This window comes from Agelaius tricolor, unplaced genomic scaffold, assembly GCF_023055355.1.
Source record: "Agelaius tricolor isolate 1412-34295 unplaced genomic scaffold, bAgeTri1.0.p SCAF_26, whole genome shotgun sequence".
Classification (NCBI taxonomy): Eukaryota; Metazoa; Chordata; class Aves; order Passeriformes; family Icteridae; genus Agelaius; species Agelaius tricolor.
The window spans coordinates 5,659,571-5,673,327 of NW_027269286.1; the positions used below are offsets into that span (position 1 = coordinate 5,659,571).

Consider the following 13,757-nt stretch of genomic DNA (forward strand, 5'->3'; position numbering starts at 1 on the left):
ATGAAGATGAAGCTTTACCTGTTCTTTTTTACCTTTTTTATCTTGGTTCCAGAGAAGCATGCCTTCGCTATTCCAAGGTAAAGATCTACTGATGCTACTGGGTGTTCTAGTGTGTGGTGGGTGGACAGGGAAAGTATTGATGCAAAATAATTCTGAGTTGCATGAGAAAACATTTGTCAAACGCTGACATATATTTATTGCCCTTGTAATTGGATGCGGGGTTCAATTTAACATAAAGATGGTGGGGGAAATGAAATTATTTTAAGTCTTCTTTGCATCCATAAATCCTGTGTTTTTAATCATATTAAGACTACTCTTTTTGGTCTAAGTGCAAATCTATTCTGTTCATCCAGTACTTTTGAATGCCAATAAAGGGCATTTGGAAACTTAATGGGAAAAATAATTTGCTTCATTTGCCTTAAAACAAGATCTTAAATGAATTACTTCTTGAGGTAGAAAGAGAAACCATTTCAGAAAGTGCTAACAATCTGTTTTCTTTCCAAAGCAGCTTTTATGATGGTTTTTCCAGGCATAAATCATTTTTGAATAACCATTTGGTATTTGTACAATGTTTCAGAAGCAGCTTTATTGTTACCTATTGATAAACTTCAGAAATGCCCTGAAACCAAATGCTTTCTTAAAAGATGAGAACATATGTCAGAGATGAAGACAGGCAAAGTGCTTTTATTTTCTGCATGTACTACTGGTTTAAAAACCTGAAATATTTTAATAAGTAGAACTAAAAGGATAAGGTCCTCATGTGGTGATTTTAAGCAAAGCTGAACAACCTAGAATTAAATACAACCTGCTCCCAGAACTAAAATATCTACACAAATAAAATGTGAATTATTTCTCATATCCCTTCTGTGATTTTGCACCACTCTGCAGACCTGTGAGAGGTGAACACCATTGAGGTTATGCCTGAAAAAGAGGATCTTTCCTCTCCCTTTGTGTTCCAATCATATTTCGTTGTGGGTTGCTATGGAGGTGGGAGAGTTAAAGTAGGGGAAAACAAATGTGGGTTTAGGTGAATTCAATGGAACAATATTGCTCTTGAGGATTTATTTATTTCATGCTTAAATAGAACACTGAATATCTGACTCTTAAAGAGGAATATGGTGTTTCCCACTGGAAAGCAGGAGCCTAATCCCCCCAGCCCCAGTTACGAAAATGGCTAAAAGAATGAGATTCATTTGACCAGATGGAATTTTTACACGGCTTTGTGTAGGAACAAGTCCCCTTCACCTTTCTGTACAGGTAGTGGGGAAAAATATGTGTGTTTAGAAGGCAATTCATTTCAGGTTAGCACACACCTTCTACATACACATATTTTAAATTAGCTCACATCTAAATTAGCTCAGGTTAACCCAACCCCTAAAGCACCTGTTTCTTTATTAAGATAGTGCCCAGCTCAGATGAAGATATCAAACCCATCTAAGATTAACTGAAATGTAACTTACTCACTTACAGGGTAAGATCTGAATAAGGTAGTGTGGGGATGGCAGCTGGACTTCTACCAAGAGGTAAAAGGGAAGGAAAAAGAATGAGAAACAGGGACAGAGCCCAGTGGGTGTCTGGCAGAACACTGGAAGAAGGAATGAGAAGGCTCTTTTCAAGGACAAACTGAAAGCAATCAGGGAAGAGGGCATGACAACAGAAAGCAAAGAAAAGAAGGCCAGGGGCAGAAGTACAGGGGCAGCAGGTAGGGCAAGGAAACTGGGGGTAGAGGGCTGATTCTGAGCTTGGTATAAGGGTAATAATTAAAGCTTTAGTCTGGGTGTTTTCTACAAAGAGTGGGAAAGAAGACTGATGAAGGAGGGTACAATGCCCAGTCAAAGCAGGGGAACTGAGAAAGGCAACAATTAGAGTTTTGGCAGCTAATACTTGCCACGCTGGAGTGCAGGAGCAGAATTTTGATCAGCTTATTCAGTGTATTCAGGTCTTATCACAAGAGCTAGGGAGGAACTGTAACACCTGTTCAGTACTTACCACACTTGGATGAAATATTTGTGCAACAAACGGTGGGGTACAAATATACAACAGCTTCCCCACTATGGTGCTCTCATGCTGTGGAAATCATGCAATGAAACCAGATGCAGCAGGCCTTTTCTTGGCTCCTGTGTGAAAAGACTCCCTCAGCTATGAGAAGACATTCATTTTTAAAGTAGCCTCAACCACACACTTCAGAGTGCACTAAAGAAATGGGCAAACTGCCCACCTTGCCTATCCCTGATTGTTTTTTGATGTTCTGTCAAATGATGGTGGAGGCAAAAATAAGGTTGGCATGTTGTTGGTTCTGCATGAGAAACAACAGTAATTGCTTGAAGCCTGGCTAAAAGTAAAGATGAATCATCTGGTTGCCAGATGCTGTCAGGTTTCTGCCTGAAATCAGTCACAGCAACAAGCTGTGACAATCACGTTATGCTGCTTGAAAACCTTAGTTTTGAGAGCCTTGCCTGTTTTCTTTTCAGGACAGTCTATGCAGACAGGGCTGGCAGGGACTTTGATCGTGCTTGGTTTACACAGTGCCACCAGTTCCACGTGATTAGATGGCTGAGAGCGACCCCAGCCCAGGAAATGGAAAGAGGGGTCTAACATTCCCCTGAATCTCCTTCTTCTACATGCACAAATTATTTTAAGTACCTATCCAATGCAATTTTTTACTACATGACTTGCAGGACACTGATGATCAGGACTCAATGCAGTGTGCTGTTTTTTTTTCTTTCCAGAAAGTGAATTTCACTTCTGTCACCAACAGTGGCATCAGGCATGGAGTAGCTGGGAAGCACCATGTCATGGACAGCATGTCCAGACCATGGTTTTCAAATAGAAAGGCAATACAAGTTACTGGGCAAAGATGGGGAGGACAGTGGTGCAGACCATCTGAAATAATACCAGCAGGGGGACACAAATGAGGAGACCAGAAAAACTTGACTAAAGTAGGAATGCACATCTACAAAACATCATGTTTGGCTTTTGCCAAACCTGTGAGGGCTTTTGGCAGACTGGGAGGGCTGATGTCTCTGCGGAATGGTGGCTGAGAAACTCAGGGGACCATAGGAGAGGCATCTTCCTGTTCTCAGCTAGTTTTCAACTGCTGCTGCTGCACTGTGGGTTAGCTGGGGCTGGTGGCAGATTCAGCATCTTCTCTATTGAAGTGTCTTTGGGTTCATGACACCCAAGCCAGGGAAGATGAGGGAGGCCAAGCCTGCTTCTTCCCTTTTGCATGAACTGGAGCTGTTCCAAGGACCTGTGCTTTACCTAAATACCCTTGTTTTTCAGGGATGAAGTTTTGTGGGCTCTCCCACAAACTGATGAACAAGTTGAAGCTCTTCAGGATTTACTGAACACCACTGAGGTAAACAGATTATTCTGTCTCTCTGAACTCTAGGCCAAATTTTCCCCCCAAATGCCCTAATACGGCTTCTCCCTCACAAGAAAGATCCAGCCCACTTCCATTTATTTGTTCTAATACATCAGCTCAGGAAATGCTTGGTTTTAATTTCTCACTTCCTTCTGATTTACATGTGTTTACATAATGTTTCAGTAATTAATTATATCAGAGCTCATATTTCTGCAATTGATTTTGTGTATTAAGGCACTGAAAAACTGGGAAAACACCAACACACAGTAAGTAGAAATACATTTGCTAGGGAACCTCAGCACTTTTGACCATGTGATCATGACCTATATATGGCTTGCACACCTTTAAAGATCAGGACTGGATTTTTGTGGTATTTTTTTAAAGGTAGCATCTGGAAGATAAAAATATCTTAAATAATACTTTTGTATTATTATTACTTCCATCTTTCATTAGATAAAGGAGTATTTAATTAAAGTGAGACATCTCTTTTCTCACCCAATCACACCCTCCTAGTTTGAAGTCAACACTGCAACAAAAGTGTAACCATTTCTTCAATCAACATAATTTACAGGATGATTGAGAATGCGTTTCATATGACTAAGAGCTTTTAAATGTGTCTACACCCAGTCTTTCTCTGTCTCTCTTGGCTCCTATTCATTTTATGCCCACTCCAAAATCCTTCTGCTGTCCCTACTAGCATCTTCTAATCCTTCCCTTAAGTTCTCAGTAACATTTTGATAACCTTGCTCTTTTCTACCTTCACAAGTCAAGTCACATATACATCTCTTTTTCTGTACCAATATAAACCTCTGCTCCTCCATCTTTTATTTACTGCTGTGAATCTTCACTTTCTTGTACAAGGAGCCCCAAGAAGTCAGGAAGAAGAACTGCAGCACATTCAATGCGAGAGGGCTTGTGGTGTTTTCTTCCAAGTCATTTATGGGAATATGCCAACCAAATATTTTTCATGGGTTATAAACCAGACAATTTGTTTCTATTACTATAAATTGAGGAAGCTATAAGAAAAGAACAGAAAGGGAAAGGGGAAGGGTAGACACAAACAGTAACTCCCAGCCAATTTTAATGGTTACCATTTATTGTTCAAACAATATTCCTTGTGCAACTGAACCATAAAGGAAAAAAATAAACCCTATTGTCTGGTGGCTTCATGCTGTATGCCCTAAAAATTCATCCAAGAATTATGCTGACTTTTTTCACACTCTAAATTTATGCCTAATTTACTGCTAACTGTCACCCCCAGATCTTTCTGTATTATTGGTTCTGAAGTTTCAGTCTTTTATTGAATATGCTGGCTTCTGATTTTATTATTGTTATTTAACTGTACAAAGAACAATCTCATTTTCTTACTTTTCTCCAATTTCTAATCTCTGTATTGCTTCTTCAACTTGACTTATATTCAAACCCCTTCTGGCACTTATTTCCTCGCTGATTAAAGAATCAGAGAATACAATAACTACAAAGACTGGTCTGATCTTCATTAATTCTCCAAATACCCTCAGGGAAAATAACTCTCAGCAGACTTGAAAACATGTAATATAATAACCAGCTAAATATATCTATTATACTAGAAATACTATCTTAGAAAAGGTTATGTTCTTGCCTTTGTTCTTGATTTATGAATTTTTGTGCAGAAGTCATTATAAACCTTTCTTAAATACACACATTTCACTTCCAGAAGTAGCAGAATGCTACACATCACAAGGAACATTAAACTGCTTGTTACACAGAGTCTCTTAAATTGAAAACATATGCTTTGATTGTTTTCAAAATGCTTATTAAATGTTAGCAAGAATATTTTTTCTTTCCTCAGTTAAAAAAAAATAAAATGTTTTTGGAAACTTTGTAGGTCATTCTCTGGCAACCTGTTGTGGTTGAAAACATCCAGAAGGACAGAGAAGTCCATTTCTATGTCAGGGCATCCAGCATAAATAGCATAAAAGCTCAGTTAAGGCAACTGACCATCCAACACAAGTATGTATTTTTTATTTGTTGTCATGAATGATTCTGTAAAGTTGTTTGTCATTTATTTAACAGGAAGTTGTGCTCTTCCTTTGTTATTCAGAGTCTTGATTGGAGATGTTCAAGGAATTATTGAAAAACAGACTGTCAATGACACAATCAATGCTCGTGGATCTTCCTCATACTATGAAAACTACCATTCAATGAAAGAAGTAAGCTGTTTTTGTTGTGAACATCTGTAGATGCAAAGGATGAAATTTGTCTCATGGTTGAGAAGGGATATAAAGGGAAAGAAATCATCAGCAGTTAATAATTACCACTGCATTGCACAACAATTAAGAGTTCTATTTATTGTAATGCCTTCATAGAGATAGAAAGAAGCATCAGACAAAATCTCTCATATGTGTATTGAACGGTAATTCAAAGGCAGTAAACAGAGAAGCAAAATGAAGTCACAAAACAAACATGTAAATATTTAAAACATGAAATCAATAACAATTTAAACAAATAGAACTAAACAGGAATTTCAGGGCTACATTTGGACTGTGTTGTGACTGCATCTTACCGTTGGTTTTAACAAAAATTAGAGTCAGGCATGTGGTAGGTGGGTTGAATTATTAGTTTTTCTCTTCCATGAGATAAAAATTTTGGGAAGTAGAATGAATTTAAATCTAGACTACTTTCAGGGAGGAAGGAAAACAGTAAAAAGTAGATCCACTTACTAACTTCACCCTTGCAGATATATCATTGGATGGAGGCAGTAGTGAAAGTCCATTCTGATCTCCTCCAGAAAATATATATTGGATCATCCTATGAAAAGAGACCGCTTTATGTTCTGAAGGTACACCTGTGACTTACTGCAAAAACTTTCCAAGTACTACTGTAAGCAAATGATGGGGTTTGGCCAGGACATTTCCTTAAATCTATACCTACATTCTTATTTTTTGTGATTTTTAGAGGTTCTAAGCTGTTCTAGCAAGATACGTTCTGTTGCAAACCCACTTGACCAGATTAGGTTCCTTTCTGGGTCACAAGGAAGTTACCACATCTAGGCCATCATGCAAAGGCATGAAATACTGGATACCCTCCTCTGTTGATGTTGAAGCCAATCTAGTTTGTTGCCCTGCACAGCTGGTGGCAGACTCCCCTGACCTCTGCTCTTGCTGTAGTCTTGGTGCCTGTGTTGGGACTCTGCAAGCAGCCTGAATGGCTCTGTATGTAAATGTATGTAAATGATATGACAGTATGTAAATGTAACATGGCCCAGGATCAGTCTGAGCTCTCCCTCTTCCATCTTGGTTACATTTTCACTTCCACATTTATGTGGTACCCTTTCCAGTGGTGACATTTGAATGCAATCTCTCTTTTGTCAGATTTCTAAAAGCAAGGAAAAATCAAAAAATGCCATATGGATTGACTGTGGTATCCATGCTAGAGAATGGATTTCTCCTGCTTTTTGCCTGTGGTTCATAGGTCATGTGAGTACAAAATCACATCTGATTACTGTTTTCAAAGGAAAGCAAAAAATCTTGATGCCATTTACCTTTGTCCAATTGCATTCTAGGATCCATAAAGCCTTAATCCATTTACTCCAACACATGATATTTATGTTTAAGCTGCAAACATAGCAGAGTGTGTGTGTGCGTGTGTGTGTACATGCCAGTAGATAAGGGTATGTGTGTCTGAGAGAAACAGAAAGTCACTGGGAGTAAATGCAAAGGAACTCAAATGTATTATCAAGCATGAAAGAAACCTCAAAGTATGTGCAGCAAATTCAGCAGAGACATTTATTGTTATGAGTGGTCAGGGTTGGAGAGGGCATGCCAGGAAAAGCACATGTTTGGTAATCTGCTAGGGCCATGTCTGTGCTGCCCTGTGGATTGCAGGAGCGCTCTTGGCTCCGAGTCACGCAGCACATGGTGACTTGTGCCCATATTACTGCAGCTGGCACTGCCTGGAGCAGTCAGACACACACGGGGTGAGCTCAAGCTGTCCTACAACCCTTGGCTCTTCTCTACATGCCTTCCTAGAGCAATAGGTACCCCACACTTGCCTGCTCCAGACATGGCACAGTTCCACACCAGCAATCCACTGACTGTGATGCATCACCTACTCCTGTGTCTGCTGCTACTGCTCCTCCTGACTCCATGTTTTTAATTTGTGCTCCTGCTTTTTTTCTGGATCTGCAGAGAATAAGGCCACATAAGCCACCTTCTTCTGAAGGTATTATCCCTGCTAGTGACACCCTCATGTGAGACCTCCAGAAGATGACCAACAACATCCAGCTGTAGTACCAGTTAATGGACACTAGAAAATCACTGCTGGGTTGAGCCTGTAGATTAAACACTGATGGGATGGGCTTAGATCAACCAGACTTGATGTGTGGCCACAGACAAATAGCCACATCTATCTTTAGTATCTTTATTATCTACACTGCTCAGGAGAGGGAACAAAGGTGCACCAAAAGAAACAACATCCACAGTTTACAACTGGATTTTAAAATACATTGCCTTGGTCTTTTTGAACTTAAGGCATGTCTACTCGACTCCTTATGCTGAGCTGCTGACCTAGTCCCTGGCATGGACCAGGAAAAGGCTCCTGAGGCCTTTCTGGCCCAGACAAGGTTGCCCATTTTGCTCAGTTAATGTTCTGAGATATAATTTATTATTACTTTTTCACAAAAGCAAAGTTCACAGTAAAAATAAACTAGATGGCACTGAGACTTCACAGCCATCAGTACTGTGGTCAGAGGAACAACACAGACGAGTCCTTGAAACGTGAATTATGATTTGGCCATGATGGAACTAAATAATGTGAATGATGAAGATAACAATAATGACAATAAAAATATAATAAATTTATTTATTTTTGTTATCAATCACAACTATAAAATCTCAATGCCTAAAATATTTGAAAGGATATTGCAGGAGTTAGGGACAGATACAGCTGAATGTACCTTGTGACCCACTGATAATCCCAGCTTGCAAGGTTCCACTGGATATAAATGCATTTGCCCTTTTCATGCTGCTCCAAATAATTACCAGCTGTGCTGTCATTTTGCCAGTGACATGTCCCTGCAGCATTTTTCAGAGGTAACAAGCTGAACATTTAGGTTCTCCATTCCTTTGATCTAATTTATGTGGTTTAAATTCAAATTTTGTTTCTGTATCTCTTCATGAAGCAATGTTTTAAAATTTGACATTAATACACATCTGCACACAGGCACTAAAATCATCAGCTCTTCCTAGCAAATCCTAGGCATTTTTTATAATGGATCCACTTTTTATAATTTAATTTTGTCATTAAGATTGTAGAAAGATTGACATTTCTCATTTAGTCAAAGGAAGCCCATTGCCTGAGGATAACTAGGAAGGATTAAAAATGAAAAAAAGGTGATCTAAGTAAGGCATGAAGAAAAAACAAGGATGATGAAGGACTTAGTCTATTCTAACAGTAACAAACCCACTCATCTAGATTAAAATTTATTTCTTTGTCATGGACCAACAACCAGGTTCAGTATCACTAAAGCCTTCAAAATAAGCTGTGAGGCAAAATTAGCAATGTAGATCATACTGACTCTTGTCACATAGTTGCATTAAACTCACAATGCAACCAGAATAAATAATGTTATGTACAGCAGCCATTTGAAGTATTACTTGTTATTTTGGATCTTGCTGTATTTTGGGCGGGAGAGAGGGTTTCTATTACTTACACAGGCAGCAAAAGCTCAAACCTTGCTATTAATAGGCTTCATTTCTGTCTCATGACCACCCACTAACACTAAAGAACTGCAGTGTCTCTGACTGACTATCAATTTTTCCTCGTGGCAATTCTGAGCAGAGAGCTACTTTGCTATTTAACCATTTCCATGATGTGATGAGCCTTATCAGACTCAGGTAGACTGCTCTGATAATTGCACAATTATTTTACACATGCCACCAGGTACCTTTGCAGGAAGGTAAGAAAAATAACAATTACAAATGCTTTTAGTACATTTCCCCTGTGCTTTATAGGCAATCCATGTGCGTGAGAGAGATCGGACCATGACAACACTTCTGGAGCACTTTGATTTCTACGTCATGCCTGTGATAAATGTGGATGGCTATGAGTACACGTGGAGCCACCCCTCTGTATGTAGATCTTTTTTGAAAGGTTGCTCAAGGTACTGATTTGCTTCTTATGGGGATTATCATTGTGCATGGCTAGGGCATAGTTATCATCCTGAAACTGCACACCCCAAACTCTTATTCTGTGCTTGGAATTTCTGCATCTTTCCCCATGGAAAGTTTTATTTGTGCTCCTATACTCACATACCTGCCCAAACAGTATGTCTTCTGCCCTCCTTCCACAGTCCAAATTCCATTGAAATCAGCATGTGATTGCTTCTGATCCTAGCCAACATTTCCTTTTATCACCCAGCCTTGCTGGCAAGCAGACTGATTTTAGAATTTTCCTTGGTCTTCACTAGCACAGGACTGTAGAGGCACATGTGGGAAGTCACATTTAACTAATCAGTGAGGTGGTGCATTGACTCTTCCAGCATTTTTCCCTGAACATGGCTTGTACCTCTCCTTCCATAGAATCGGCTGTGGAGGAAAAGCCGTTCCTCGCATGGTAACAGCAAGTGCATTGGTACTGACATGAACAGGAATTTTGATGCACACTGGTGTGGTAGGACATCATTTTCTTCCTATTGTACCCCTGCCTCACTTTTGGCCATTAAAATTTTTGATTTTGGAAACATTTTCATGTATTGTTCTGTGAAGTTAAGACAAAGAAAAATGCAGCTAAATATCTGTTATGAACTGGTGACAACTTTCCCAGCTTTAGATAATTCTTTCTGGGACTCAGGATTTTTAATCCCTGGAATTATCTCTTCCCAGCATAACAAAGCCCCTTGCATTGCACCATAACACACCTTGGGGAGGCTGTTGGTGGGTAGAAAGAAAAAGAGAAGAGGTGACCCTTGTCATGTCATCCAAGGCCTGTTGCACTATCCAGCTGCTCCACTGTGGTGTACAACTGATCAGCTCAGTCATACTTCCATAATGCCTAGCTGACCAAGATTTTTTGGCCCTTTTGATTCTTATGAAGACTATATCATGTTTAATTACTGCAGGCACTTTAGTACTTGACAAGTTTTTTTTTTAGTCAGCCGAATAGCTGCCTTAAAATGTTACCCTATAGATCAGATCTGACTTCACTCAGGGCTGACACTAAAGTCCTACAATGGATTTCAGTCATTGTAGCCCATTGCTAAACCATCCATGGCTGTTATATCAAGAAATACACACATTTTTTCCCCTAAAGATCCTGAGTGCTTCCAGAAAGTTATTTGCTCTTATTCATGACAGAAGTCATGAATCCTATTTGTCTTCTTGATAATTTGTTTCAGCGTCAATTTTTCTTAAAAATTTTCATTTTGATTTGTTTCTTCAGCTTCCCATTGGGAGTTTGCTTTCTCACAAGATTAAATACTCATGTAGAATTCCCTTTTTCCTGTAGTAATTCTAGATTTTAAGATGTGATCTCACAATCATGTGATCATTTTAAATGAAGCATATTCATCCTCTCCTCTAAGACTTCTTATCCAGTCGTTGAATACTTTTTTTTTTACATCTTCTCCTTGATTGTTTTTAAGAGCACAATAGGTGAGAAATCCTGGAAGGCTTGCAGAGATTTCTACAAGCATGAGAGTTCTTTCCATAGCATGGTGGAATCCACAATTTCTTGTGTTTTAGCACCTTACTCTGCTCTTTCTTTTCATACTCTTCCATTTTTCATGAACAGAAATGCAGAAGTGAAGAAGTAAAGCAATAAAACTGTGCACTTTTTTTTTTTTGGTTAAAGGTCCAGGAGCATCTCACTTTGAATGCCAGGAGACATACTGTGGACCCTACCCAGAGTCTGAGCCTGAAGTGAAAGCAGTGGCTCGCTTTGTCAGAGATCACAAGGACACCATTAAAGCCTACATCACCATGCACTCCTACTCCCAGCTGGTGTTGTTTCCATATTCTTACACTACGAACAAAAGCAAGGACCATGAGGAGCTGGTAAGTCCTCCCACCTCCTGAAGTTTCACACTTATTCCAGAACTATTCACCCAGCTTGGTCAGTCTTGTAATGAAGGAGTCACCGTGTTGGGAGGATCAAGAATTAGGAAATGGCATTTTTCTTGATGTTCTTACACATTTAAAAAGTCTGGGCTGGTCTAGTAGTGTGCAAGTCAGCAAGCTGCTTCTGAAAGCTACAGAAAATGAAAATATTTATTCTAGATTGATTATACATCAACAACACCTAAGATCTTGAAGATGCTGCTAGAAGAGAACAACAGAGTCCTGTTGTTCTGGACATCTTGAAAAGATATATATGTGCAAATTCTTCATTATGTTTTATGGTTTATATAAACTCAAATTAATTGGGTGTGTGACCCTTGAAAACACCCTTTACATACCTAAGCAATGAGGTATTCTGGTGGACACTTGCTACTTTTATTAAGGCTTTTGTTTAAGGAATACTTATACAAAAATTGTGTTCGTGGTAGGATGGAAAATATATCCTGCATATGTAGAATTTTACTTTCTTGAGCCACCAAATGACACAGCACAAACTCTCATTGAAAACAGTGGAGTTCAAAACAGAACAGTTACTCTTTTCCTGTAAAGCAGAGAGAGGTGCATTGATTCTGGGCATTTCAGTATTCTTCATGGCTTAACAGTAGGGTTCTCACAATTAAAATATTTTCCTGCCATATTTGTCAATATTACTTAAATAAAGAGTGACTTAAGTACTGTGGCAGAAAAGAAAAAATATGAGATGAATGAGAACAAATGGTTTGACAACAGTTTACTGCCAGAAGTGGGGATAAGGTCCCATCTATACTTTTTATCTGTCTACAGCAGAAATACAATCTGTAGCATGGGCATATGCTGAAAACTTTTACCACATGCAGTGGGTTTTCTGGAACCTTTTATATGATTATTTAAGTAGTGTGAAATCCTGAGCACACTGTAAGTAAATTCTAACTGTGTACATTTTATCTATTGTCACAAAGCCTTCAAGGTAATAATGTTTTGTTTAATTTCAGGAAAGTCTGGCACAGAAAGCAGCTAAAGCTATAAAGAGGACAACTTGGAAAACTTACAGACCTGGTGCTGGTGCACAAACAATCTGTAAGTATGACTTTATGGCAATGAAAGGCATGACAATATATCCTTGCTAGGATCAGAAGACAGCTTTTGAACAGAAAAAAGTTCTCCTTTCAGGCAATTTTTCTATTTTCCTTTCCTCACATAGATTTAGCTCCTGGAGGATCTGACGACTGGGCTTATGATCTTGGCATTAAATATTCTTTTACCTTTGAGCTTCGTGACACAGGAACTTACGGATTTTTGCTTCCTCCTCGAGAAATCAAGCCAACTTGCTTAGAGGCCCTTTCTGCTGTCAAAGAGATAGCTCAACATGTTCTACAAAATTTGTGATGTTGAATATAATTTATTCCAGCACGACTGCACTTAGTTACTCACAAAAATGCAATAAAAAAAAAAAAAAGCTTATCCTTTATTATTATTATTATTAGAATTCTTCATACATAGGCAAAACCCCAGGATGACTGCACCCCTTGTATTTTAGAACGCATCAGTTTTTTTCAGCCATATTTATATACCTGTCTCTATAATAGTAGCTCACTGCACCACAACTATAATAGAGTAGTGTAAGGGGGAAAAAGCACACATGTCCCACTAGATGATGGGAATTCCAGGTAAAAGGGTCTCTGACTCCCTCCACAGAGGAGATTGCCTTATTTAGGTAATTTGTGTTATTACAGGATTTGGTTACAAGAGAACAGCCCCACTTGCCGTGTCCCCTGTGTGACAGGAAGGGTGGCCACAGCAAGGTGAGGACACACGAGTGACCAAACCAGCGAGTGGCAGCGCCCAGAGGCTGCTCCACTACAGCCAGCCCAGTCCATTCATCCTGCAGCCAAGCACTGGCCTGAAGACTCTGTAAGGAGGATTTAAACCAAAACTGGGCAGGTTTAGGTTAAGAAAGAAGGTTTTTTTACAATAAGGGTGGCATGGCACTAGCACAGGCTGTCCAGAGAGGTGGTGGATGCCCCATCCCTGGAAATATTTATGGACAGGTTGGATGGGGCTCTGAGAAGCCTGTTCTAGTTGAAGATCAAGGAAACACAGATTCATTGAGGTTGGAAAAGACCTCTGAGACCATTATGTCCAAACTACAATCCAACACCACCCTGTCAATACACATGAGTGTATTGCAGTACACTCATGTACATACAATACAACACAATACATGTACAGTATTTCCTTAAACACTTCCTGCTACAGTGATTCCATCACCTCCCTAAGCATCCATTCCAACGTTTAATCATCCTTTCTGTGAAGAATTT

The 13,757-nt window shown here is 39.3% G+C and overlaps 1 protein-coding gene across 1 annotated transcript; it reads left to right on the forward strand.

The window, feature by feature from the left end:
- On the forward strand, window positions 1-12,847 carry CPB2 (carboxypeptidase B2). Its single transcript, XM_071448373.1, has 11 exons — window positions 1-77; window positions 3,283-3,358; window positions 5,232-5,356; window positions 5,448-5,556; window positions 6,084-6,185; window positions 6,718-6,822; window positions 9,358-9,474; window positions 9,925-10,015; window positions 11,195-11,397; window positions 12,432-12,516; window positions 12,641-12,847. Exons 1-11 carry the CDS (start codon window positions 1-3, stop codon window positions 12,823-12,825), a joined length of 1,275 nt encoding a protein of 424 aa, XP_071304474.1. The 3' UTR covers window positions 12,826-12,847.
- Window positions 12,848-13,757: the final 910 nt, after the last annotated feature.